Source organism: Corvus cornix, chromosome 11, assembly GCF_000738735.6.
Source record: "Corvus cornix cornix isolate S_Up_H32 chromosome 11, ASM73873v5, whole genome shotgun sequence".
Lineage (NCBI taxonomy): Eukaryota > Metazoa > Chordata > Aves > Passeriformes > Corvidae > Corvus > Corvus cornix.
The window spans coordinates 7,127,946-7,152,636 of NC_046341.1; the positions used below are offsets into that span (position 1 = coordinate 7,127,946).

The 24,691-nt window shown below is 55.4% G+C and overlaps 2 protein-coding genes across 15 annotated transcripts in view; both read left to right on the forward strand.

Annotated features, from left to right (window-relative positions):
• RIPOR1 (RHO family interacting cell polarization regulator 1) overlaps positions 1-12,220 on the forward strand; it is a 31,994-nt gene extending 19,774 nt beyond the window's left edge. For 8 of the 11 annotated variants that reach the window (XM_019288286.2, XM_039558275.1, XM_019288282.2 and 5 more), the window contains 22 exons: positions 223-349; positions 2,349-2,498; positions 2,821-2,899; positions 3,208-3,231; positions 3,716-3,769; positions 3,849-4,001; positions 4,091-4,154; positions 4,237-4,280; positions 4,500-4,625; positions 4,909-5,057; positions 5,267-5,396; positions 5,603-5,743; positions 6,494-7,300; positions 7,594-7,733; positions 8,032-8,206; positions 8,355-8,490; positions 8,658-8,819; positions 8,957-9,115; positions 9,464-9,660; positions 9,768-9,851; positions 10,154-10,244; positions 11,255-12,220. In XM_019288286.2, coding sequence (XP_019143831.2) covers positions 249-349; positions 2,349-2,498; positions 2,821-2,899; positions 3,208-3,231; positions 3,716-3,769; positions 3,849-4,001; positions 4,091-4,154; positions 4,237-4,280; positions 4,500-4,625; positions 4,909-5,057; positions 5,267-5,396; positions 5,603-5,743; positions 6,494-7,300; positions 7,594-7,733; positions 8,032-8,206; positions 8,355-8,490; positions 8,658-8,819; positions 8,957-9,115; positions 9,464-9,660; positions 9,768-9,851; positions 10,154-10,244; positions 11,255-11,352 — 3,264 coding nt within the window. In that variant the 5' untranslated portion in view covers positions 223-248 and the 3' untranslated portion in view covers positions 11,353-12,220. Of the gene's footprint in view, positions 1-222; positions 350-2,283; positions 2,499-2,820; positions 2,900-3,207; positions 3,232-3,715; positions 3,770-3,848; positions 4,002-4,090; positions 4,155-4,236; positions 4,281-4,499; positions 4,626-4,908; positions 5,058-5,266; positions 5,397-5,602; positions 5,744-6,493; positions 7,301-7,593; positions 7,734-8,031; positions 8,207-8,354; positions 8,491-8,657; positions 8,820-8,956; positions 9,116-9,463; positions 9,661-9,767; positions 9,852-10,153; positions 10,245-10,474; positions 10,539-11,254 lie in introns of those variants that run through there. The other 3 variants (XM_039558276.1, XM_019288290.2, XM_039558277.1) reach the window with 3 other exon arrangements.
• A 7,602-nt stretch (positions 12,221-19,822) lies between these two features.
• The window catches only part of CTCF (CCCTC-binding factor), a 35,401-nt gene continuing 30,532 nt past the window's right edge, over positions 19,823-24,691 (forward strand). For 2 of the 4 annotated variants that reach the window (XM_039558293.1, XM_039558294.1), the window contains exon 1: positions 20,720-23,419. The gene's annotated coding sequence lies outside the window, so the exon portion shown is untranslated. Of the gene's footprint in view, positions 19,843-20,719; positions 23,420-24,691 lie in introns of those variants that run through there. The other 2 variants (XM_039558295.1, XM_010403405.3) reach the window with 2 other exon arrangements.

The following is a 24,691-nucleotide window of genomic DNA, read 5'->3' on the forward strand; positions in this document are numbered from 1 at the left end:
TGAGAGCTCACAGTGCCCAGAGCCCTCCTTCACCAAGAGCAGCATCTCTGGGAGCAGCATGAGATCTGTGTGCCGGTGCCACCAGGAATGTTCTTGGACTGAGAGAGTGGGAAGTCTCCCAACCCATGGTCTGTGGGTGCCATTCTCAGTCCTGGTGGCAGTCCTGCCTGCCTGTGTGTCCTCACCCCACTGCTGGTGACCCTGCTGTGTCATTGTCCCCAGGGCGGCCCTCCAGGTCACACTCAACGATGTCACTGTCTGTGCGCCCGCAGCGCCGAGTCCTCGTCACCAAGATCAATAGGAGCCAGTCCTTCGCCGGAGTGAACTCATCGGCCGACCGGCCCTTCAGGTAGGAAATGGGTGCTCACGCTGCCTGCCACAAGGGACAGGGACAGGGACAGGCTTGGGCTTTGTGGTGGGACCTGCTGTGCATCCTGAGGCTCCTTCCCATCCAGCTGTCCCAGCATCTCGCTCAGGGACCTTTTTGGTAGCCAGGGGCTGTTGCACAGGGGGCTGCAGGGAACACTGAGGCCATGTGGGAGATAGAGCCCATCGTCCCAGCCTTCTGCAAATGCTGTGCCCCAGGTGGGGTGAGGACCCTGCAGCCATGTGGCTGCTGCCACCAGAGCATGGAGGGGGCAGGTGTAGCTCACCTCATTCTTCAACCAGCTCTTAAAAGAGCTTCCCTGTGACCATCTCATAATGTTAATGGGTGCAGTAAAGCTGGGGTGGCTTTGAAGTGTCTTGATGGCCTTGACATCCTGCGGCAGCCAGTTTCGGGGCTGAGTGCTGGTGTGAATCAGGGTTTCCTCAGGGTCACCTCAAACCTATCGTTTGAAAGGTTTTACCGGCTGCCCGCCAGCTGCAGTGTGAGGAGCAGCTGTTGCCTGCTCCAGCCTCTCCAGCCACTGGTGATGTTATGGTCCCTTCATACCCTTCCTCCTCCTCTCTGCTGAGCCTCTCCACGTGCTGCACTTCCCCTCCATCCCCCTCTGCACCATCCCTAGCTCCCGGCTACCCTCTCACAGGTAGTCCTTGGGTTCCAGACAGAGCCTTCCTGCACTCTGGCCTCCTGCCCTGATCAACTTTGTCCCCAAGTCCTGTCCAGCCTTTGGGCAAAGTGACACTTTCCAGGTCACCAGCTCATTGCTGGATTTGTGGGTACCAGAGGGGGCCTCTTAGAAACAGAGAAGAGGGAGGACTTCTAGATGCCTGCAGCCAAGTGGTTGCTGGGGAGATGCTAGTGGGAGATGCCTCCAGGGACCCTGGAGGATAGGAATGAGGAGGAATGGTGGAAATTAGGCGCTTACCCATCGCTTGGGAGGAGGCCAAGATATTCATTTCCCCACTGATGATTCGGGGAAGTCTTTTTGTCACTTCTGTGAAGAGCAGCACAGGATGGGAGGTACAGCCTGAGGCTGGGAAATGAGGAGCCCATGGTGTCTCCTGGGCACCGGTGGCGCGACGATGCTTTGGAAGGAGGAAGGGAAGAGCCGGTCTGAGCGAGGCGTTGCTCGCTCGGCTGGGGAGTGACTCCATTGCACAAGGCAGGAAGGGTGGTGTTCGGTGCTCGGGTCCCAGTGCTGGGTCGGCATCCCGCGGGTCAGCCGGGGGAGGCAGCTCCATCCAGCAGGTTTGGTGACATCTGGAGAGGCAGAGCATCAGTGAGGATGTCCCTGCCCCATGTCGCTGTGCTGTGTGATGAGGTGACAGGGCTGCTGGTCCCCAGGATGCTCCCGTGCTGGATTGGGATCCTTGCCTGATCCTGGAAGCACAAGGTGGCATATTTCACTCTGCCACAGTGCCCAGGGAGCACCTCTATGCCCCTGGCAACCTGGGTGCTGGGGATGGAGCCCAGCATGGCCCCATTCGAGGCCAACAAGGTCTGGAGATGTCCCCAGAGGCACTCCAGGAATTTAGCCTGACTCCAGCTGGTGCTATCTCTGTTTGCCTTGGCTCCCCCCAGCTGGCACCAGGAACCCTCCACCTCCGCAGAGGCTACATCACAGCCAAACTCCTGGACCCCACTGGGACAATGTTGCCTCCCTGCTCTTCTCCATCTCCACATTTTTGGGTTTCTCCTTGTCTTTCCCATGGCTTTGGGGCAGCCAAATGCATTGCCAGGGGGCTGCAGGCATGTGGTGCAGGCAGTGCTGCCCAGTCTCATGGCTCTGTGTCTTCCAGCCCTGCTGGACACTTAGAATGGCTTCCAGGGAGTCCTGGGAGGGCCAGGCAGGTCCCAGTGGACCTGGCCTCCATCCCAGAAATCACCCTTGTCTCCAGACAGGCTGGCTGGGGCATCCAGAAAGACCCTGGTGCTGCGTGCTGATCCCAGCCTCTCTCCCCAGGAATCTCTCAGCTTTCACTCCCACTGTCTCCCGCAAGACTGGCTCCAGGGTCAGTAGGATGTTCTCAATGTCCCACAAGTCCCCACCACCCAAGGTGCCTCAGCCCAACCGCCTGGACGAGGTGTACGAAGCTCTCAAGAAGGGCCTGACGTAAGTGCTGGGTGGGTGGAGGCAGGGAGCTCCTGAGGGGCATGGAGACAGCTTGTGACATGGGTTGGGGCTGGGAGCTCTCTGCTCTCACCAGGCATAGACATGGCAGGTCTCTTGGGCACATTGCCTTGGGGTCCCAGATTGTGTGGGGTCCCACATCCCACCACATCCCATGTAGAGGCATATATGGGTTCCCACAACTGGGTCCTGGAACAGGGAGTGGGGATGTGTTGCCACATGTGTTGGGTTGGTGTGGGCTGTGGGGAGCAGAAGTCCTGGACACAGTGTCCCAACCTGACCCCCATGGTGTGGTTGCCCCCAGAGCCTACCTGGAGGTGCACCAGCTGGAACTGGAGAAGCTCAGCACACAGATCCGTGAGTCCAAGAGGAATTCACGCCTGGTGAGTGCCACTTAGGAAGAGCCTTATGGGGAGTGGTGCTTTGGGTAGACAGCCGGGGTTGTGGGCACAGCTGGGGCAACTCATGGTCCATCTGTACCTGGGGCAGAGCCTGTTTCTGTGGGGTTGTAGGGGCCAGCCCAGGCTCTGGTGTTGGGGCTCCTGTCCCTCTGTCATGCACTCCCCAGCCCTGGCTGGGTGCTGCATGTCCCACTGCTGTGCTATGGGTGGTGGGTGCCATGTGCTGGGTCTTCTTTGGGTGGGCAGAGCTGGCTTTGTGCTACGTCTTATCCCTCTCATCTCTCCTCCAGGGTTTTCTCTACGATCTGGATAAGGTAAGCGGGATCAGTGTCTTGTCCCCCTTGTATTCCCCTTCCTTGTGCCTGGGATGTGCTACTGCCAGCCCTGCTCTGCTAGCACTGCCCTGCTGCCTTGTCCTCTGGGAAGGAGAGGGACTGGGGCTCTGTGGGCAGAGTGGCCCTGGGTGGGGCATAAGGAGAGATGGTCTTGTAACCCCTTTGAGGCAAACAAAAGCTGTTGTTAGTGAGTGCAGGGCTTGGGTTAGCTCAGAGGCTGGGACAAAAAAGCACCCTGGAGCCTGGCTTGGCTCCTGGAGGGCCTTCTGGAGCAGGGGAGTCTGGAGGAGGCTGCAGCACATGGGTGCTTCCCACTGGCTGCCACCCTGCACCTCCCAGGCAGGGCTGGTGACCAGGACCCACCCCAGCCTCAGGACAGGGGACACAGAGGGCACATCCTGACCTGTGGCTGCTCCACAGAGGGGCTGCACTGCTGCTCACACCATCTTCTCTGCTTTTCCAGCAAGTGAAGTCAATCGAGCGCTTCCTGCGTCGCCTGGAGTTTCACGCCAGCAAGGTGAGAGCTGGGGCGGTGCTGGGGTGGCCGTGCTGTCCCCAGCCCTGCCCCTCACCACAGCTCGGGCCTGTCCTTGCAGATAGATGAGCTGTATGAGGCTTACTGCATCCAGCGGCGGCTCCGCGATGGAGCCCACAACATGGTCAAGGCTTACAGCACAGGCTCGCCGGGCAGCCGGGAGGCACGCGAGAGCCTGGCCGAGGCCAGCAAGGGCTACAAGGAGTACACAGAGGTGAGACACCTGGCTGGGGTGGGCTGGCAGGGTGCTGAGTCCATGGATGGCTGCTGATGGGTCCTGTCCATCTGTCTGTCTGTTCCCAGAACATGTGTCTGTTGGAGAATGAGCTGGAGAGCCAGCTGGGCGAGTTCCACATCCGGATGAAAGGTACCATGTCCTGCTCCATCCCTGTCCTGCTGCCTGCCTGCCTGCCTGCTGCCTGCTGACGCCCCTCTGCCTTCTCTTGCAGGACTGGCAGGCTTTGCCCGGCTTTGTGCTGGTGACCAGTATGAGGTTGGTGGGACCATATGGGTTGGGTTCTGCTCTTCCTCTGCCCTGTTGTCCTTGGGGTGTCTCAGGGGTGTAGGTGGGTGCTGGCGTGGAGGGCATGTTGCAGGGTGGTGGTGGGTGGTGGTGGGTGGCATGGGTCCATGGCCATGCCTGGGGACATACAGAGAGCACCCATCACCTTGGGGTCATGTCTCCCCTATACCCACACCTCTGCATCCCCAGATCTTCATGAAGTACGGACGGCAGCGGTGGAAGCTGCGAGGGCGCATTGAGGTGAACAGCAAGCAGGTGTGGGACAGCGAGGAAATGGTTTTCTTGCCCCTCGTCACCGAGTTCCTCTCCATCAAGGTACAGTGCAGAAAAGGGCAGGGATGGGTGGGCCAGCTATCCTCCTGCATCGTAGAGTCATTTAGGTTGGAAAAGACCTCTGTGCTCATCAAGTCCAACTATTAACCAGCACTGCCGATCCCACCATTAAGCTATGTCCCCAAGTGCCACATTCACGTTTTCTGAACACTTTCAGGGATTGTGATTCCACCACTTCCCTGAGCTTCCCTCCAGCACCTTGCCTAAACCTCACACTCACTGGCCCATGGCTTTATCTCCTCCTTTCCTTCCTCTCCTCCTCCAGGTGACAGAGCTAAAGAGCCTGGCCAACCACGTTGTGGTGGGCAATGTGTCCTGTGAGACCAAGGACCTCTTTGCGGCTCTGCCCCAGGTAGTGGCTGTGGATATCAACGACCTGGGCACCCTCAAACTCAGCCTGGAGGTGACCTGGAAGTGAGTACCTCAGCAGGCATTGCTGGTGGCACATGGCAGTGCTGGGGATGCCCAGCATGGAATGGCAAGAGATGGCCCACCCCAGGCTGTCTCCTGTCCCAAAACTGGGCTGTAATTATGGAAAACCAGAGCTGTACTGGAGGGAGTCCTGGTGTCTTGAGACCCCCCAGGCTGGTGCACACCCCTCACCTCCCTGCTGTCCTCCCCAGCCCCTTCGACAAGGACGACCAGCCCTCGGCAGCCAGCAGTGTCAACAAGGCTTCCACGGTGAACAAGAGGTTCTCCACCTACAACCAGAGTCCCCCTGACACGCCGTCCCTGCGGGAACAGGCATTCTATGTAAGTGTGCACCAGGCAGGGCTGCTCAGGAGACATGGCCAGTGGAGGGATCCTCACAGGGATGTGCCTAGGCAACGTCTCAGAGGGTGGCACAGCTCAGGGACGGGTAGGCAGCTCCTTCCTCTCCAGCCATCCCACCAGGACTCCCCAGTACCGGCACATGCTCCTCCCTCCCACGTTCACAGCTCCTCTTCTCTCTGCCCAAGAGCCCGGAGTGGGCGGCTGACAAGCGTGGCTGGTCCTTGCTGGACATCTTTCGGGAGACACTCTTCGAGAAGCTGTCTCAGAGCTGCTCCTGCGGCGATGTCTCCTCGGCCGAGCTCGGGAGATGGCCGCAGCAGGGCCGCGTAAGTGCAGGGCTGGAGCAGGCCAGTAGCTTAGCCCAGCGCTGTGGCCATCCTGCAGTAGCTGTAGCCACTCCTTGTCTCCTACTCTCCCTTGCTGATGCCCAAAGGCCTGATCCTGCCAGGCTGGGTCTGGCTGGTCCTGCAGAGCTAGTCCCCAAGCTAGGGAAGCCTGGGTTCACCCCCATGCAAGAGCTGGGCACTAGTGAGTACACAGCTTCTCCGTGTCCCCGTGCTGGTAGCATTGGTGTGGTGCTGGTGATGGTGCTGGTGAGATGGTGCTGGTGTGGCAGTGCTGGCGTGGCACTTGTGTGATGCTGTCATGGTGCTGGTGTGACTAATGTGGAATTGGCGTGGCACCAGTTCAGTGATGGTGACCCACAAAGTTGGTGTGGTGGCCAGTGGTGTCCCCACAAGCTGGTGCTGGAGCTGTTGCTGTCCTTGCAGCCATGGTGGGTGGTGTCCTTGGCTCCATGTGTTGTATCCCACTGTGCTAGGGGGCCGCTGGCACCCCAAGGCTCCAGGACATACGGGGCTGGTCATGGGGAGCTGGATTGCCTGCTGGCATGGGGTGGGATCGAGAGCTGGAATCTGCCAAGTGCTTGCTGACCATCCTGCTGTGCCAGCAGAGCCATGGCAGCCTCAGTGCCCTCCAGCTCAGATCGATCCTGCCCCTGCTTGACATGCAGACAGCTGGAGGAGCAGGGGAAGCAGGAGCAGGGTCTCGGCTGACACCATTCTCCCCCTCTCCAGAATATGCTGCGGCGCCAGGAGGAGCTGGAGAATGGCACAGCCTGGTCCATCTCCTCTGAGTCCTCGGACGACTCCTCCAGCCCCCAGCTGTCCGGCAGCGCCCGCCATGCCACACACAAGCCCATCGTGCAGCCCGAGGTGCAGGCCTCCGCCCCCGCCATCGAGATCTCCTTCTCCCAGCAACCAGAGGAGGCTGATGCCGTGCTTGGGGCCAGTGGCAGCAGTGTCCCCTCCGCTGGGAGCCAGCCGGAGGAGCCAGGCAGCCGTAAGAAGGAGACAGTGGCCAACGGGCATGTGCCCTACTCCCGGACTCTGAGCCACATCAGCGAGGCCAGCGTGGATGCCACAATGGAGGTCAAGACTGCAGAGAGCTCTTGGGAGCCCGCACCCAGCCCAGAGGACACAGGGATGGGCGAGCAAGACGCAGACCCTGGTGCTGCAGTGGCAGCTGCTGTGGCAGGGCAGGACAGGGCCACTGAGGCCAAGCCCCGTGCCTCTGTGGCATGGGCCACCTCCTGCGAGGAGGAGGCTGGCAGGGCCGAGCCAGTGCAGAGCCAGGCACCAGCACAGAGTGACTATGGCACCGGGACCCCCACAGCACTGGCACAAGCCTCTGCAGAAGAGAGGCCCGTCCCAACCCCACCACAGCCCACCAGCATCCCTGAGGTGCTGCGGGGGAAGATGGTGGATTCAGGTCTGGAGGAGGCAATTGGCCTTCTGGGCTCAGCTCTGGATGACTATCGGGGACAGTTCCCGGAGCTGCAGCCCCTTGAACGGGAGCTCAAACGTCTGGAGGAGATGCTGCTGGTGAGGGGCTCCCAGCTGTGTCACGGGGCAAGGGTGACAGGGTCATCTTGGCTGGCAATGCCTGGAGATGATGGGGACAGGGACAGCCATTGTGGCAGTGCTCTGAGACAATGGAGACAAGACCATCCCTGCTGGCAGTGCCCAGGGGTGATGGGGATGGGGCCATCCCTGCTGGCAGTGCCCAGAGATGATGAGGATGGGGCCATCCCTGATGGCATAGCCTGGTAATGTGGGTGGCAGGGCAATCTTGGCTGGTGAGCCAGGATTCAACTCCACCATGTCTTCCTCCACAGCAGAAGCAAGGCATCTTCCTCAGCCGGGCCTCCAGCATCAGCCTGACAGTGGAGCACGCGCTGGAGAGCTTCAGCTTCCTCAACACCTCCGACATGGAGGACTCAGAGGGCTCTGAGGAGGAGCCTCTCCAAGATGAGAGGTGCACAGTGGGGCTCATAGGATGGGGCACAGGGCAGGAGATGGCCTTGGGGCAGTTGGAATGGGGGATGTTCAGCTCTGCCAGGGTGCCTAAGCATATTTAGACCTGTTCCTCACAGCTTAGGGAACATCCAGAAAGTACCTGGTCCTTGTGGTAGCACCCTGCAGCTCTCTGTGAGGGGTGGGCTGGAGGCAGCCTCTGTGCCTCCAGAGACTTATCCTCTGCCCTGTGGGTGGGGAAGGGGCAGGTCCAGGTGTCCTGTGCTGATCCACTGCCTTGATCTCTCCCTGGCTTGCAGGAGGGCTGGCAGACCCCTGCGTGGCACCAGGGCCCCCAGCGCTGGCGAGATGGGGGCAGATGACACTGGAATGTGCAGTGGTTCTGAGGCCAGCACTGACCCCATGAGCACCGGCAATGAGTTCCTGGATAAGGCTCTGGTGCTTCACCTTAACAACTGCAACAGCCTGCTGCTGGTGAGGACCAGGGTGGGATATGGCAGCAGGAGACACCCTAGGGTGGGCTGTATGTGAGCCCTTGAAGGGGGTCTTGCTGCAGCCTGAAGGCTGTGATGTGGGCAGTGAGCTCTGTCACTGAAGTCCCTGGTTTGGCTGTGCCTTGCAGAAGCTGGGCACCTTCGGTCCCCTGCGGTGCCAGGAGATGTATGCCCTGGACAGGCTGCTGCGGGAGTCGCAGGTGCTGGAGATCGTGTGCCAGCTGACAGAGGAGCGCGCAGGAGCAGCCACCTCAGCTGCTGACGGTAAAGAGACAGCTGAGGGGACCCTCTGTGCCACCCTGGAGGCTGTGTGAAACCTGTGTCCACTCGTGGGCATGGCTGGGCAGTGAGGGACCATGCCAGACAGAGGGCAGGAGTCACCCGCCTGCTGCCATGGCCTTGGGGAGGTCTGACAGTGCCTGTCCCCACAGTGGTGCAGTTCTCGACACGGAAGGAGGGCGTGCTGCCCCTTTGGGACCTCTGTGTGGAAGTGCCCAATGTCTACACCTGCCCCGTGGAGCGGTTCCTGCAGGTGCTCAGTGCCCAGTATGCAGCTCCCATCAGCGAGCAGCACCCTGGTTTGGCTGATACTGGTGAGTGGGTGCCCAGGGGTGTTTGGGGAGCTGTCAGTCTCACTCAGTGACCATGACTGGGAGGATATGGGTGCCAGGAGCTCCACAGAGGGGTGACCATGGCTGCTGCACACCCTGATCCTGATTCGTTCCCACAGTGTGTGTGAAACTGGTGGAGGACGTGCTGAATCGGCGGCTGCCCCGGCGGCCCGGCAGCGCCCAGAGCGAGCAGGTCACCATCTTCCAGTACTGGAGCCATTTTGAGTCACTCGGTGCCCTGGTGCTTGACACCTACATGATGGAGCTGGCAGAGGAAGGTGGGTGTCCTCCCACCCTCCTTAAGCCCTGGGATGGGGTGCCAGAGTATCACCATAGTGACTGATCACCCTGCAGCAGTGCCATGACCATTCTGGGGCACCACCCAGAGGCTCAGCCATCCTTGAGGTGGGCAAGTCTGATCCAGAGTGCAGCCCAGTCCCATGCTGCCTTCCCATATCCTTGCTGTAGGTCCCCAGTGTCTTGGGGAGCAACTCCATGCATTGGCACCCTGCGTGGGGCCCCCTCTGCCCAGCATGGATCCAGGGTGCCCAGGGATGGGTGGCAGGGGCGTGGGGGCAGTGCCATGTGACTCTCCACACCTTGGCTGAGCTGATGGCTTCCTGCAGCACTGCTGGCACAGAACCTCAACTCAGACGACCAGGATGTGGTGCTGCGTGCCCTGAAGCGCGTGCCCGAGGGCCGCCTGAAGAAGGAGGGACTGAAGGCACTGAGCCTGCTCCTCGTGGAGGGCAACAGCAAAGTGGTGAGCGCCGTGTCAGCCCAGCTCCGCAGCCTGGCGGAAAACCCCCGCTTCCGCCAACGGGTACGTGCTGGGCAAGCCAGGGACGAGGTGGGCTGGTGCCACAGCCCCCGGGGGGCTGCCCCCGGCTCTGCTGCGGATGGTGGCACTGACTCCCCTATCTCCCCCAGGCCCTCGTGTGCTTCCTGGAGCAGCTGGAGGATGAGGAGGTGCAGACACGTGTGGCAGGGTGTGCAGCGCTGGGCTGCTTGAAGGTGAGGGATGTGGGGAGGGGGCAGCAGGGCTGCATGTTCCAGAGGAAGAGGAAACACGTGGCTGGTGACTCTGGACACACCTGCACAGCCTCCTGCTCCTGGGGGAGAAGAGCTGGGGATGCCCCAAATGTGCTGTAGCAGCAGGCAGGGGCAGAGCAGGAAGGAAAAAGGAGGGAAGAAAGAGGATGAGGGGCTTTTCTGGACCATGGGGCTGCAATGCCCTGTACTGCCTTCCCCATCTGACTGTGTTCCTGCTCCACCCCTGACACTCAAACCTCCTCTCCTTGTCCCTTCTCCTGCAGGCCAAGGAGAGCATCGAGCAGCTGGTTTACCTGTGCCAAACCGACAAAGAGCCTGTGCGGGAGGCAGCCAAGCAGAGCCTGATGCTGTGCGGTGAGTGTCCCACTGCTTCTCTGCTTGCTCCTCACCCACAGCATCCCAAGTGGCATCTCCTGGTGCCAGCAGTGCCCATGGGAGATGGGGCTCTGTGGCTGGTCCCTGCCTACCCCACGCACTCTGGTTCATCATGCTCCAAGCTCTGCCAGGCGAGAGCAAGCTGGCAGTGAGGGCCAGGCATCCTGTAGCCACAGCACTAAGCCTGGTTGTTATTTATTATTTGCTAGATGGCCCTGAGAGAACCATCTGAGTGGGTTTCTAGGCCTCCAGATCGCGGCAGCTGCTGCACAGGTTGGGACACGTGAGCTGTCCTTGTCCCCCTTGTCCCTGCTCCGGCCGCTTTGCTCACGAATGTCTCCGTCTTAGAGCCTGTCAGCTGTGTCACGTTTTGGAGTCTGTGTGTCTTGGTTGTTGATAGTGCACATCCCACTGGCACCCTGACACATGTAGATGCCTTGTGTCCTATGTCCCAGCAGATTGTCCATGTCACCACCTCTTGCTGGGGATGGCTGCTGCAGGCAGATTTGTGGGCAGAGCTCAGAGTGAGCCTGTAGCGTGGATGTGTGCATCCCTGTGTGTGCCTGGGGGTCCCGGGGGAGCCCTTGGGACCCCAATGCCAGTGCATGCAGATGTGCACAGCTGTTGGAACCACTGGAGCTGGCACAGCCCTGAGCAGTGGTCCCTTGGCCCCAAGTGGGGCTCTCCACAAGCCAACACTCCTGCAGCCCAAACACGGGTTATCCCTGCCCCGCGTGGGCAGCTGAGAACAGGATTTGCAGGCTCTGAATCAGGAGCTCTGGGGACTTTTTGATCCAGATCCCAGCTGGGACCTGCCCAGGGGCATGCTAAGGAGAATGAGAGGTTTCTGTGCTGTGGCCATAGCACGCAGGCTCAGCTCTGCCAGGTGTTAGGCATGCTTCCCTGGAAAGGCCAGGGTAGGTGGCCAGGGATGGGCAGGGGACAGAACTTACACAGTTTGGATCACTGACCATGGCGTTTACTTGCAGGGGAAGATGGTAAATCAGCTCACCGGCGACTGGAGGAGACCCTGGACAGCCTCCCGCGGATCTTTGCACCAGCCAGCATGGCCAGTACAGCTTTCTGAGACCCACGCACACCCACCTGCCATCTCTGAGGGCAAAGGCACCGCTGGGCCGCCCGGGCTTGCACGGACTGGGGACCCGGCAGCTCCCGCTCTCAGCACCACATCACAGTATTACCCCGCCCGCCGGCAGCTCGCCACGGCTGCACACTGCCTTACGGAGCACCGCTTCCCTGTCCCTGGCCACCGGCCCCACAGGTGCCACCTCCGCACCACTGGGCAGGGGGCTCGCTGCACATCCCACCCTCTGATCGCTATTTAAAATACCCAGGGAGCCCACCCTTCCTGCCCCCCTCGCCGGCTACAGCTGCCGGCACTGGGGCGGCGGGGAGAGGTACTGGATTTCTCTGCCTCCTCTTGCCTTCCTCTCGCTCGAGGGCACGCGCCCTGTCCCGGAAGGACCTGCACTTTGGAAACCTCGCTGTTTCTTTCCAGGAGCTGCCAGGGCCATGGGGACTGCTGCCCTCTGCCACCTGGAGTCCCCAGGACTTAAATAAAATGAAATATGAGATATTAATATATTCTGCTGGCGTTTCTTCTTTCCAGCTCCACATGCTCCTGTCCCTCCCTGGCTTGTGGCTGTAGGGAGTGTAGTGAGATGTGGCCTCAGCCCAGAGCCTTTCCTGGCCTGTTGGGAAGTGCTGTGGAGGGCAGGGGCAGGAGGAGTGATAGAGGGACGGACAGATGGATGGACAGAAGCTGCCACCTTTTTTTTGTTTGTTTTATTTTATTTTTTATTTACAGATTTTTGCAGAAAAACAAAAGCAAAAAATTCTTTTCTATAATGTCTCTATAAATCTATATATAATGTAATTACAGAGAATGACTAATTTTGATTTTAAACCAGAAATAAAAACAAACCTTTAAAGAGTGTCGGTGTCGCTGTGAGGGTGTTTCTTTGGCCCCAGTGCTCTGGGGCAGGGCAAGCTGGGTGTCAGCATAGCTGCCTGGAGGATGACAGGGGATGTAATGGGAAATAATTGTGATTTTTGGCATTTCCCTGCCCTGCAACTCAGCCAAATGTTGCCAAAATTTGGCTGCTGGGCATGGGATGCATCACCCAAGATGGTACGAGGTGGTGACACAGGATGGGGGCCACCGAAACCAGGGCTGCCCTGGGAATGGAGACAGCCCTACTGTGTGTGCAAATCCATATGTTCCCCATCTCCAGCTGCTGTTGGTTAACTAGGCCCTGACTTCAAGTTTGGACCAGTAAGGACCCATGTCCAGCACTGGAAGCAGATTGCAGCCGGCAGCTGTGGTGGCCAAGCCATGTTCCCAAATGTCCCCGCACCGGATGGGTGTGACAGGGAATGCTAAACCACCCTGTGAGCTGCTCTGCCTCACTGGCTGTGCCTTGTCCCAGGATATCCGCTGTCCCCACCTTGCTGTGTAGGGGACACACCACTGAGCTGGAAGGGAGGCTGCTCTCTGTGTCCCCTCTTGCTGCTTGTCCCTCTTCCTGAGGGCTGGGGGTTTTTTGGAGGTTTTTGTGCCCCTCCTGTGCAGCTCCTCGGCCCTGATGAGCTGCTGGATTGTTGGAAGCTTGCTGGGAAGGAAGCACTGTTTCCTCTGGCTCTCCCAGGAACTTTGTCCTCTTGGTGGCCGTGACAGAGGCAGCAGCATGGTGGGGGCCACCTCCCTGACACTCAAAACACGATTGGTTCTCACTGCTTTGATTAAATTTCCTGAGTTCAGTGGCCTTGGCAGCATGTGGCTGGTGACACGGAGCCTTCTGCCCCACCGAGGAGGAGGCGGCATCGGGCTACAAAGTGCATGGCAGAGTGTTGGGTCTTGTGCCACCTCCAGATGGGCTGGGCAGAAAGGGGGGACCCTGGAGATTTCTGCCTGCATCATGCAGTGGGGCTGCTGCAGCCCTTGCTCCTACACCTTGCATGGTGTCACCACGGGGCTGGGGGCCCCCAGGACTGCTTCCCCTCTTTCTGTGATGTGTCTCTGTGGTTTCACTGGTGATTTTTATTTAAGCTTGTATCATTTGCCTTCCTCTTCTCAAAGCCCGCCCATCACCTTCTGCTGATTTAAATCCCTGAACATTCACTATGATGGTGCACCTGGGGAAGATTAACTCCATGCACCAGTACCTGATGGGGGCCAAGCCACTGGGAAGCAGCTCTGCAGAGAAGGACCAGGGAGTTCTGGTGGACAATAAGCTGTCCCTTAGCCAGCAGTGTGCCCTGGGAGCCCAGAAGGCCAACGGTATCCTGGGATGGATTTGGAAGAGCATTGGCAGCAGGTCAAGCGAACTGATCCTGCCCCTCCAGCCCTAGTGAGGCCACATCTGGAGTGCTGTGTCTAGTTCTGGGCTCCTCAGTACAAGAGAAACATGGAGCTCCTGCAGCAGATCCAACAGAGGGATACAAAGATGATTAAGGGACTGGAGCATCTCTCTTAGGAGGAAAGATTGAGGGAGCTGGAGCTGCTCAGCCTCAAGAAGTTATAACTGAGAGGGGACCTCATCAGTGTCTGTCAGTATCTGCAGGGAGGGTGCCAGAGGAACGATCAGGCTCTGCTCAGTGTTTTCGAGCAATAGGGCAAGATGCAATGGGCAGAAACTGATTCCCATGAAGCTCCACATGAAAATGAGGAAGAACTTCTTCCCCATGCGGGTGACCACACAAAGGAACAGGTTGCCCAGAGAGGGTGTGGAGTCTCCCTCACTGGAGGTATTAAAAAAACATCTGGACACAATTCTGTCCAATGCCCTCTAGGATGGCCCTGCTTAAGCAGAGAGGTTGGACCAGATGACCCACAGTGGTCCATTCCAACCTTACTATTCTATGATTCTTTACCCTCTGCCAGGTATTAATAGACATGGATAAGAACCCTCCTCCCAAGCCTTAATTTTCCAAGCTTAACAGTCCCAGCTCTCATGACAGCTGCTCCAATCCCTTAATCATCTTAGTGGTTGGTATGGTCCTGGGAGTAGTTTAGAGCCACAAAGATGCCCCCAAAATGCAGCAGAGGCAGAGACATCCCCCCAGTGCTGCCAGCCACTCGTGCCAGAGCAGGGGCACTGCCAGCTCCAGCGGAGCTGAGGATTTATAGTCCCCAGGTCAAGCAGGGCCTATCCATCGGTGCTTCCCAGGGTTTCTAAGCACGTCCCAGGAGGTTACAGCCTTTACTTCCTTCTTCCTCACTGTAGAAGAGCTTTTTGGGGCTGGCTCAGGCAGAATGTAGCATGTCGTGGTACATGTGATCCCATCTGGGACACCCCCTCAGCATAACCACTTTTGGATGCAGTTTTACCTTGCAGATGGGATTGCGGGAAGGGGGTAACCAGGGGACACTGCTGCATAACTTATCCCATAGCCTTCCACCTGCTTTTGGGGCTGGACAAGCCCCAGGAGGGAAGCGCAGTGCTCTTCCCAAAGCACTGCATCACACTGTCAGCTTCAGGCAGCAAGAGATGAGGGATGCGGGTCCCAGCTGGCACATGCAACTGCAGACAAAAACACCTGAGAGGTGGAAAGTGGCCCAGCCCTCTCACACGTTTGGTTTGGTTTGGTTTCTTTTCCCCTTTCAATAACTGCTGGAAATAAAACCAGCCCAGTGCCTCAGTGGCCAAAGCCATGAATTTAATTCACTCACCTACCTGGGTGTTCTCCTTGCCCTGCCAAAACCTCGTCCCCTCCCTGCAGCACAATTCCACTTTCCGAGATAAACTACACCTTGACTGTAGAGATCAGAGGAGGAAAGCAGACTTCTGTCAGGGTAAGCAGGGAGCTGCAGGCCAGGACAAAATGACTCTGCTCCTGGAATTGCAAGGCATAATCCCATTATTTATGTGGCTGTAAGAACATGTGGGAAGAAACCTCAAACAGATTAACTTAGGAATCTATCACCCAGACCCTTGCTCTGAATGGGTCTATGCTGGCATTGCCAAAGACCTCTGCCCTATGGACACCACCAGGTCACCTGGAACTGCAGGACTGCCATTTTCACAAGACTGAACTTCAAACAAAAGGTCTTGATTTTTGGATCTCTCCGCTTCATGGGTGAACTCCCTGGGAGCCACTTTCACAGCACACGGGGACAGACACAGCAGCGCAGAGCACGTTTTTCAGCAGCATTTGTTATTTCAAAGGAGACAGTGTGCCAGCACCGCGTTTGTCAGCCAAATCTGTGTCAGCACTTAAAACATCCCACTCCCGTACGGACGTGCTTGTGCTCAGCAGCTACTTGCTTTTCTTGTAGGAGCTGCAGCCCGTGGGAGGGTGTCTGTGTCACAGTTAAATTATCCATGTGTTCTGACTTGGGGAAGATGTTCCTTTTCCCCATTTACTGCTGGTTTTGCCTTTTTTTTCTTTTTATTGGAAGGGTGCATATGGATCCTGGAGCACTCTGCAGTATCGCTTTTTACCTGCCAGTCTCAAGAAAGTGTCCTGAGGAGCCCCTGAAGACCATCAGCACAATGCTCCCTCCTCTTGCACAGCATCTGGGCTGGTGCAGCTGCCCGGGTTTGACACCAGGAGCAGCCACCAGCCAGAATGACCCCAAGCAGTAGCTGCCACTTTGTGGCACATGCTCCAATCAGCCCTTGTGTTAGAAATCACTTAAATCTTGATGCCAAGTCATTTTTGGGGGGTTGTAGTTTATGACTCTCCAGTCTGAGCAGTCTTGCAGTTGGACCTCCCACCTTATCCCAGGCTTGTGTGAAATCATGTTTCCAAGGCACTCACTGGGGCACTTAGAGATGATTGGAACAGCTAAGCAGCCTGAGCTGAACTACAGTAAAGCAGCAGCCTCCTCGTGAGCACTAACACGTTCCTTGCAGGTCTGTCAGGCACATCTGTATGGGCTTGTTCTCCAAGGACCACTCCTGGGGTGACAGCTGGGGCCTTGTTTCATAGAGAGATGAAATGGTGCCTTCAAAACTTAATTTAATGCTCTCAAGCTCGACTACTGTCTTCCTTAGAGCTGAGAGGAGTGGTGACTCCTGAGGGATTGTGAAGGTGATGGAAGCACAGTTGGAATGAGAAGGGTGAGCCCACCCGAGGCCACAGCAAGGTGGTCAGAAGCTCCTTGGCTTCAGTTCTTTCCATTCTGCTCATGGGCAAGGTGTCTCTCTGGGAAAGGCCTCACTCAGGCAACTTTTCTAGAAGGAGCATCTGCCTCTAGCGGTCTATTTGGACAGGCTCAGAGGCTGATACTCAGGAGCACTCACAGATAAGCGTTCACTGAAGCTGGGGATTTGAATTCCCTGCCTATCAGCTCACAAGCGCCTCCAAGTGAGGAAAACCAGGATCAGTAGGGGAGACCCCCAGCACTCGTTGGTGGACGGTCCAGGACACTTTTGGTAGAAGTCCAGGAACAGGTGTTTGCCAGGAAAAAAACTTCTGCTTCCTAAGCAGCGACATTCCTACTAGAAAGATGCGACTGTTTGCCATAGGATGGCTCAAACAAAAGGCAGAGGGATCATTAGCATCCATTTTACACCGTGCCCTGGCTGAGTATTTAAAGCAGCACAAGAGGCAGTTTTACACACAGCCACTGCTCCTCTCCATTTTGATTCGTGCCTGAGCTAAATTTTGAGCTTAAAGCAGGATTCATGGCTACAGACGAAAGATACGCCATTCTCCCAAAAATTACAGCATGAGAATTGATGGCTTGACAGTTTAGAATATAAATGATTTTTTTAAAATTCACACTACAGAAATGTTCTGAGCAGATACTTTGTGCTGTGCTGACTTAATTTCCTTCTACACCAACTCATCTAGTGGCCAAAGGGAAGGCCATGGGTGTGTTTTTTGGTTTTTTAATTTTAGCAAAGCTTTTGATTGTCTAACAATGGACTCAAAGATCATTATGAGGTTCCTTCAATTTCAGGATATTCTCTTTTGATGATTCAAATTTCTCATGCAATGAAGACCCCGGAGCTCACGGTTGTGTCGCCTCTCATAATTAATGGCCACTTTTTACCATTGCTTTGTAGATAATTTATTTCTCCTTCAGCCAAGGCTGCATCCACACAGATCGTCCCCTCTGGCCCCTCAGTAAGCTGCCAATGCCCCACTGAAACGGGCTAATGGACTTATCTTGGTGTCATGATCCTGAGAAGGAAACTTGCTCTGCGTTGTCAACAACTCCCAAAGGAGTATCGGTGCTCAGAACGCAGCCCACTGCGCTCTGCTGCTTTGCAAGGACTTGAGACAGCTTAGGCTTAGGCAGGAGAAACCCGTAAAGCCGCATCAGGGCCTGATCTCACTCTCAGCCCAACTCCCCTGGCAGAGGGACCCTTCTCTCCACAGCACAGCTCAGCAAGTCATCAGCATTATTCATACCAGGATGCAAGGGCACAGTTTACACATGCTAATGTATGCTAATGTTTTTCTGATGGGTTTGTCACTCGTTAAGCAGGTTGTGGTAAAGCTTAAGCTGTTGAACAGCTTTTACCCCAACCTGCAGTGATATCTCAAGAGGCGCAAATTTGAGGCAAGATTTTTGACATGGATTTCAACTATAACAGCCTTAAAACTCTTTAGTTCTACCACCACAGGTTTGTGTTGAGGTTTCTTTACACTTAGATTTCTCTCTGAATTCCTGGCCTTATTGTCTTCCAGGGACTGATAGGAGAGTAAAAGGAACAAAAGAACGCAGCTTCCTTCCAATGTGTCTGATTTTTGCAGTATTAATATTTTAACCCATTATTCTTGCTCCATTTCACATTACGGTAAGAAAATACCAAGAGGATGCAGAATGAGCTCATAGAATTCTCCTCTCCTCAGCTTGCCTGTCAATCAGCTCTGGGTCTGCTACAACACTGCTGGAGATGAGAAAATATGTTAAACCCAGCAGATTCAGCAACCCAGGGAACTGCAGAAAATGAAAGACAGGCAAGCCCCTCTGTATTGTCACATAAATTCATGCATCTCACCAAGGGTGCCATGGCTCTTTTCACCTTTTGGGGAAAATGTGGACATAAAACACCATGGTGTCTAATTTCTGATGGAAATCAACCTTTCTGAGTTCCCCAGAAGCTCCCTACTAAACACCTGGCAGCACATCCACCATTCCTGCTGCGCAGAAGCTGACTGGAGCTGGTTTGTCCTACTCGATTATGAGCCTGGCAAGCCCAAGGTCCTTTAAAACCACCAGGGAAGCACCATCTTAAATCACAGAATTGTAGAATCCTCGGATCTCCTGAGTTGGAAGGGATCCCCAAGAACCATCAAGTCCAAAACTTGGTCATGCACAGGACATCCCCAAGAATCACACCACGTGCCTGATGTTGTCCAAATGCTTCTTGAACTCTGTCAGGCCTGGTGCTGTGACCACTTCCCTGCAGAGCCTGTTTCAGTACTTGGCCACCCTCTGGGTGAAGAACCTTTTCCTAACATGCAGCCTAACTCCCCCTGACACGGTTCCATGCTGTTCCCCCAGGTTCTGTCACTGGTCACAGAGAGCAGCCATTGGTGCTGCCCCTCTGCTGCCCCTCCTGAGGAAGCTGCAGCCCACAAGGAGCTCTGCCCTCAGTATCCTCCAGGCTGAACAAGCCAAGTGCCCTCAGCCACTGCTCACATGGCTTCCCCTCTAGAGCCTAATTCCAGTCACTTGTTGGTATTTACAAAACTGCCCCATGACTTTCCTGCGGATTAATTCACGATTGTATTGACTCCTCTTCCAGCTTAAGGAAAGTTTTGGTCTTTCAGCCAGGGCAAGTCCCTCCTCAGCACGGAGGACGGACTTTCTCTGTGGCCTTTTTCTCCGGAGGAGCTCCTTTCCACGAAGCTAAGGTACAGCCTCCTGCTCTGGAAGTTTTGCTGAGGTGAAGGGGTCAGTTTTTAATAAGGCGAAGGGAGCAGTTTTAGATGAGGTGAAGCGGGCAGTTTTGGCTGAGCAGAAGGGGGCGGTTCTAGCTGAGGAGCGGCGTGTAGAGCCGGGGGTATGTGCAGTTATCTGGCTCTCGGGGCAGCACTAACACAGCGAGTCGCACAGCCCCCCTCACACCGCCCCGCCGGGCGCGCGCTGCCCTGAGGGGAGGGAGGGGCGCTGCCTCCGGCCCCCCCCGCCGCCCGCCCCTCGGCGGCACGTGACGCGCTGACGCACGCACGCACAGGCGCGCGCCGGGTGACGCCGCAGGCCCCGCGCGTTTGAAGTTGGCGCCCGACTCGCGCCCTCGCTCCCCCCGCCCCCGCCCCGCCCCGCCCCGCCCCGCCCGCCGCTCCCAGCCTGCCCCGCGCGGCCGCTTCCCCGCGCGCGCCGGCCCCCCCCGGCCCCCCTCCCCTCGGGCCGGCGGCCGCGGCAGAGCCGCGCTGGGTGGCGCGTGCGCACTGTGCCCCGCCCGCCGCCATTTTGTGTCCGAAAGCGACTGTAGAGCGATTAAACCGCGGGGCTGGTGCCGGGGTGCTTAAAGCGGCGGCGGCCGCGGCGGGGCGTGCGGGGCGCGGCGGCTCCTCCGCGGGGCCCGCGGGCGGCGCGGGGCGGCGGCGGGGCCCGGCGGCCGGAGGGAGCTCGGCGGGGCGCGGGGCGCAGGTAAGCGGCGGCGGCGGGGGGTTTGCAGTCGCGTTCTCCGGCCTCTAGGTGTCACGATGGGGCTCCGGCGCGGCTGGGGCCCCGCAGCGGCCGCCGCCGGGGCAGCAAGGGGGGCTTTGTCTCCCTCTACCGTCCCCGCGCCGCCGCCGCCACCACCGCCGCCATTCCCCACAGCGCGGCGCTGGGCTGCGGCACCGCCCGGGCCGCCCGCCCTCCTTTCCCTCCCCGGCCGTCGCCACCCGCCGGCCCCGACTCCATTTTCTTTCCTTTGTCTCCTCCACCGCGCCACCGGCGCTGATTAACCACCCCATTACCGCCCCCTCCCCGCCGCGCCTGCCGCCCCCCCCCTTCCTTTCCCGTCCCGCACGTCCCTTCCTTCCCCCCCCTCCCCCGCCCCGCCGCGCCGGGCCCGCTCCCCTCCCGCCCCGCCACCGCTTCCCCCCCCCCCCCCTCGCACCTCCGCGGGGCTCGGCCCGGCGCCCTCCGCCCGCCGCCCGTGTCCTGCCGCGGTGTCCGGCCGGGCGCTGCCCGCGGGGACGGCTGCGTGTCCCGCTCCCGCCGGCCGCCGCCTCGCTGCGCTGGCGTGTGCGGCGGAGTGAGAGGCGCTGCGAGGCGCAGAGCGGGACTCGAGCTCCCTCTGCAAGGCAGGCTGAGCAGCGCCATGCAGCAGCACCGGGGCGGGCACGGCTGGGGGGCGCCCGCTCTCGCCGCGGTGACCGGCCGGCAGCCCCCCCGCACCCCCCGCGCCGCTCCCGGAGAGCGGCGGCCCCGCCGTTCTATGTCCGCTCCCCCTCCCCCGTCCCGTCCCCGCAACCCCACTCCGGGCCCGGGGTCCCCACGGGGCTTCAGGCTCCGATCGGGAGCACCTGGGCTGCCACCGAGCCGCCGACCAGCTGTGTCACTTGCTGGGACCTGGCCCGGCTGCCCGACTCCCGGGGCACCTCCCCGGGAACCTCCCGAGCCTCCGCAGCCGGGCGCTTGCCCGGGGATGGCCTGAAATCTCATGGCAAAGGACGGCGTTATTCCCTCCCTTCCATGGGTCTGTGCTGCTTGGGGGGGGAAGCACAAAACCCGATTCTTTTTGTGATGCAGAGGAGGAAACCGCACATGCTCTGTGTCCAGACGGTTTGCTTTTTGTTCTCGACATCAACTTTAGATTTCTTCAGAATATATGTTTGTATAGTATCGGATTTGGCCTTGTGTTAACCTTGTGAAATGACTTAGATAGAAGGGTTTTGTCGTGTCGTGTGCTTCCTTCTCTGTTCGGTGTAATCCTTAGGACTTGCCTGTTGGTGAGAATGAGCTCGCTTTCCTGTTTGTGACTTCCTATTTTTTTGCCGAGCCTTTCTCCTCTTAAATACATGCATGGCTGTTCCTCATCTCTGGCCAGTTACTGGATTCTGGTAATAAACTCCAGAAGTGTCATTAGAAGCATCTAAAACACTGTTTACCACTTCCAGTGTATGTGTTTTTGTTTTAGTGCAGCAAGTGTGTAAATATCGTCTCGAATTCTCCAGTTTATCCATCTTCTGCCGAGCATGTTGAATTTTCAGAAGCCCATTGGGTATAAGAAATAATTCCATGCTGTATTCAAGCTGTTCTTACTTAAACAATCCCCCTAACGCTTTCCTTCAGTGTAGAAAACATCAGCAGAACTGAAGGAAGGGGCAATTTTAGCATAAGGGCAAAGCAATGCTTGCTGCTTTTTTTTCCCTAGGTTGATGGATTTTTACTTCCATTTTGTTTTTCTTCTGGATGTGTAGGGCTAGCTCAGTTTTAATGTCATCCACTGTGCATGAGTGGCTATTAGGATGCACAGAAAGGCTCAAGAAACTTTGTGGGATATTTTTGAGGAGTAATACCTGAGCAAAAGGTGCAAAACTCGAGTTCCTGTAGCCCCCAGTGGCCCTGCAACTGAAATAATACAGCAAGTCTCGTCCATTTCGGACAGAGCTTGGAGAACTGTCACTACAGCGTTAAGTTTGCTGGTGACTCGTGCCTGCAGCGTTACTGAGGGAAGGAGCTATTTCAAGAGCTGTTTTCATGTGAGCAGGCTGGATCTTGACTACGATCCGTATCTAATTTGCGTGCATCCTCACCAGCTCTTGGGGCTGCAGGTTGATACCCGCCTGCTGCCCTCCCAGTGTTGTGTCTTGAGAATGCCAGAAGCTGACCTGTGTTATTCTTGTCTTTATTCAGCATTTACCTGAAAAATCTAATTGTATGGGATTACTAACTTATTAAGGAATTTCTGTGTGGAGCCTACTCCAGAATTTAATTTCATCTCCTCCCCCTAGGACTTCATGTCCAAGAACTGCTTTTCTAGTGAAGATTTTTGGAAGTTGGATGTGTTGAGTATTATTAGGCCTGTGTGTTCTTGGAGCAAAGCCAGGCTGTTCCTTGCACTTATCCCTCATACTTGAACAGGTTCTACTGACCTCTGGATAGCTCTCCCTGACCTGTCTGAACAGTTTTTCGTACATTAGCTCTTTTAGATATATTATTGATTATATTTGCATAAAAACTCCCTAATTCCCCATCCTGGCAACTTCAGCTTCTCTTACCTCTTTACCAGAGAGGAAGTGCTCAAGGGAATGATAAGCATTAGGATCCCAAATGCTGCTCCCTCCTGTGCTTGTATGTGCTCTAGAAATACGTGTAATAAGGAGCAGCCACTGCTTTACCTGCACACATGAGAGGACACACTGACCAGAGCTGAAAGAAACCAAAGCTTTGACTTCTTGTTTTGTTTGTGTTAACTTGCTGAACTGTACTGATTTGTTTGCTTAACAGTAAACCCCTGTTCATCCATTTGGCTTTAGTTCAGATGCCCAGTTCACTCTCTGTTGTACTAAACCTTGAAAAGTCAATACAGTATCAAACTCTGCTGCTCTGTAACTTACGTGGTCTTAGAGACACACACAGATCCAGGAAACTCTTTTTATTTGTTATATTTAGTGGTCATAAAAATGGTTCAGATCATATGTGGCCCTTGTTCGTTCAGGTGTTTTACTGAAACTTAAAAAGAATCTGTGTCCTGTCCTGACTTTAGCTGAAAATACTGCTTTTTTGGTGCTAAAGGATATTTGAATTTCATTTAAAACACCCTGTTCTGCTGCTCCTCCCACTTCTCTCCAATAATTCATCATTCTTTAGGAATTAAGTGAGGTATACTTATCCCAGACATATTTAATATGAAAACTAAACAGTTGCTGCTCAGCTGAGTGATCCGGTTTTTTCTGATTAACAAAAATAACTTTGAGAAGAAGAGTAGAATAAACAAAAGGTGAGTAGGGAGTTTTATGTTTCGGGTCATGTTAACATTCAGGTAACTGTATACAGAACAGCTCGTTTTGGGTGTCTAATGTAAATTAAAGCTAAAGTGAAGTTTTGCTCAGTACTATAAAAACTTAGAAGCTATAAAATTGTAATTTCCTTCCAATGTGGCTCTTAACAGGTGAAAAGAGAAGTAGTGCAGAGACAGCTCTCGAGAATGGCGCAGTTAACGTGCATTGACTTAGGGGACATCTCTGATAGAATGGACTCCCGAAGCATTATTCTCTGTCTATCCCTACAGGTGAAGTTTGAGTCATAGATAGAGTTGCATTTCTTATGTAAAGGTTTGTTTTTGGAGACCCCCTCAGTTCAAGCCCTCCCACAGTTTACTGCCAGCTACCTGAGGGTTTCAGTATGCTGTGTGGGGCTGGTATTAAGAGGTGAGGCCAGGAACGTTTGAAAGTGTTTAAAAGCACAAGCACAGTGATCAGTTAGGATGTGCTGACCAGTGACACCAGCAAGGGCTTCTGTAATGGTAGTAGTGCAGCAAGCTGAACTACAGGCTATTTTTTTTTACTCTTTAGTGCGAGTAGTATGCCCAAATATATATTGTTATGTCAGTCAGTTATCAGCAGCATCTTATTTTTCTGCCATAGCTGCACACTCATGAAATTTCTAAAGCTTCATGGGTTTCACTGGAAAGCTTTGCTCAAATATAAAGACAGAGTTAAGTAAGTTCATCTTATAGTGAAAATCTTGGTTTGCATATTTTTTCCCCATACTGTAAGAAAATTTATGTTGACCTCATTGAATTTGTCAAATTCTGGCAAAACAGAAGGCAAATCAGATTGTTTGGTATGTGAATTGCACCTCTGTCTGTATTAATCATGCATCATAATTAGAAGCTTGTATATGTCTCAAACATCTTCAGGTAAAGTATATTAAAAAAACAAACACGAGCCAAAACTTTAAAATCATGTATAACCACCCCCCAGCAGAGTACATTGGGAGGTGAGAGAGACATTTACCTTGGCATATTTTTCATCACTGGAATACTTTTAACTGCAATATTGGAAGGGATATTTTATAGCCAATGCACTTTGGAACAGTAGTGAAATTCCAGAAGTGCTGATGTATCAGTACTAAAAGGAGGTAGAGTGGATGAGCATGGCAGGAAGTGGTGCTGTGCAGAGAGGGTGGCAGGTGCCCAGACCACCTTGGGTGTTTGACTAGCTCTGCATGGTGTTAACACACATGTAGTTCACATTATTACCAGCTCTCCCATTTATTCTTAGTATGGAATTTAATTAAAGTAGATAAAAGTATTAATCCCAGTAACTAAGGGTTTAAGAAAACAAGAGCTTGTTAAATGTATTATTTGACTTTGTTAAAGGACTTGATGTTGACAACCTTACTGTATATCAGTATTAGTACTGAGTATCAGTAAATGCCATTTAGTTCAGGATTAGTCTGGAGGTATACAAGAGTGAATAGTTTCCATGGATATTCAGCAAAAACTAGTAATTGCTTGTCACAGTTTGTTTTCATTAATGATTTTGTTGGTGAAAAATGC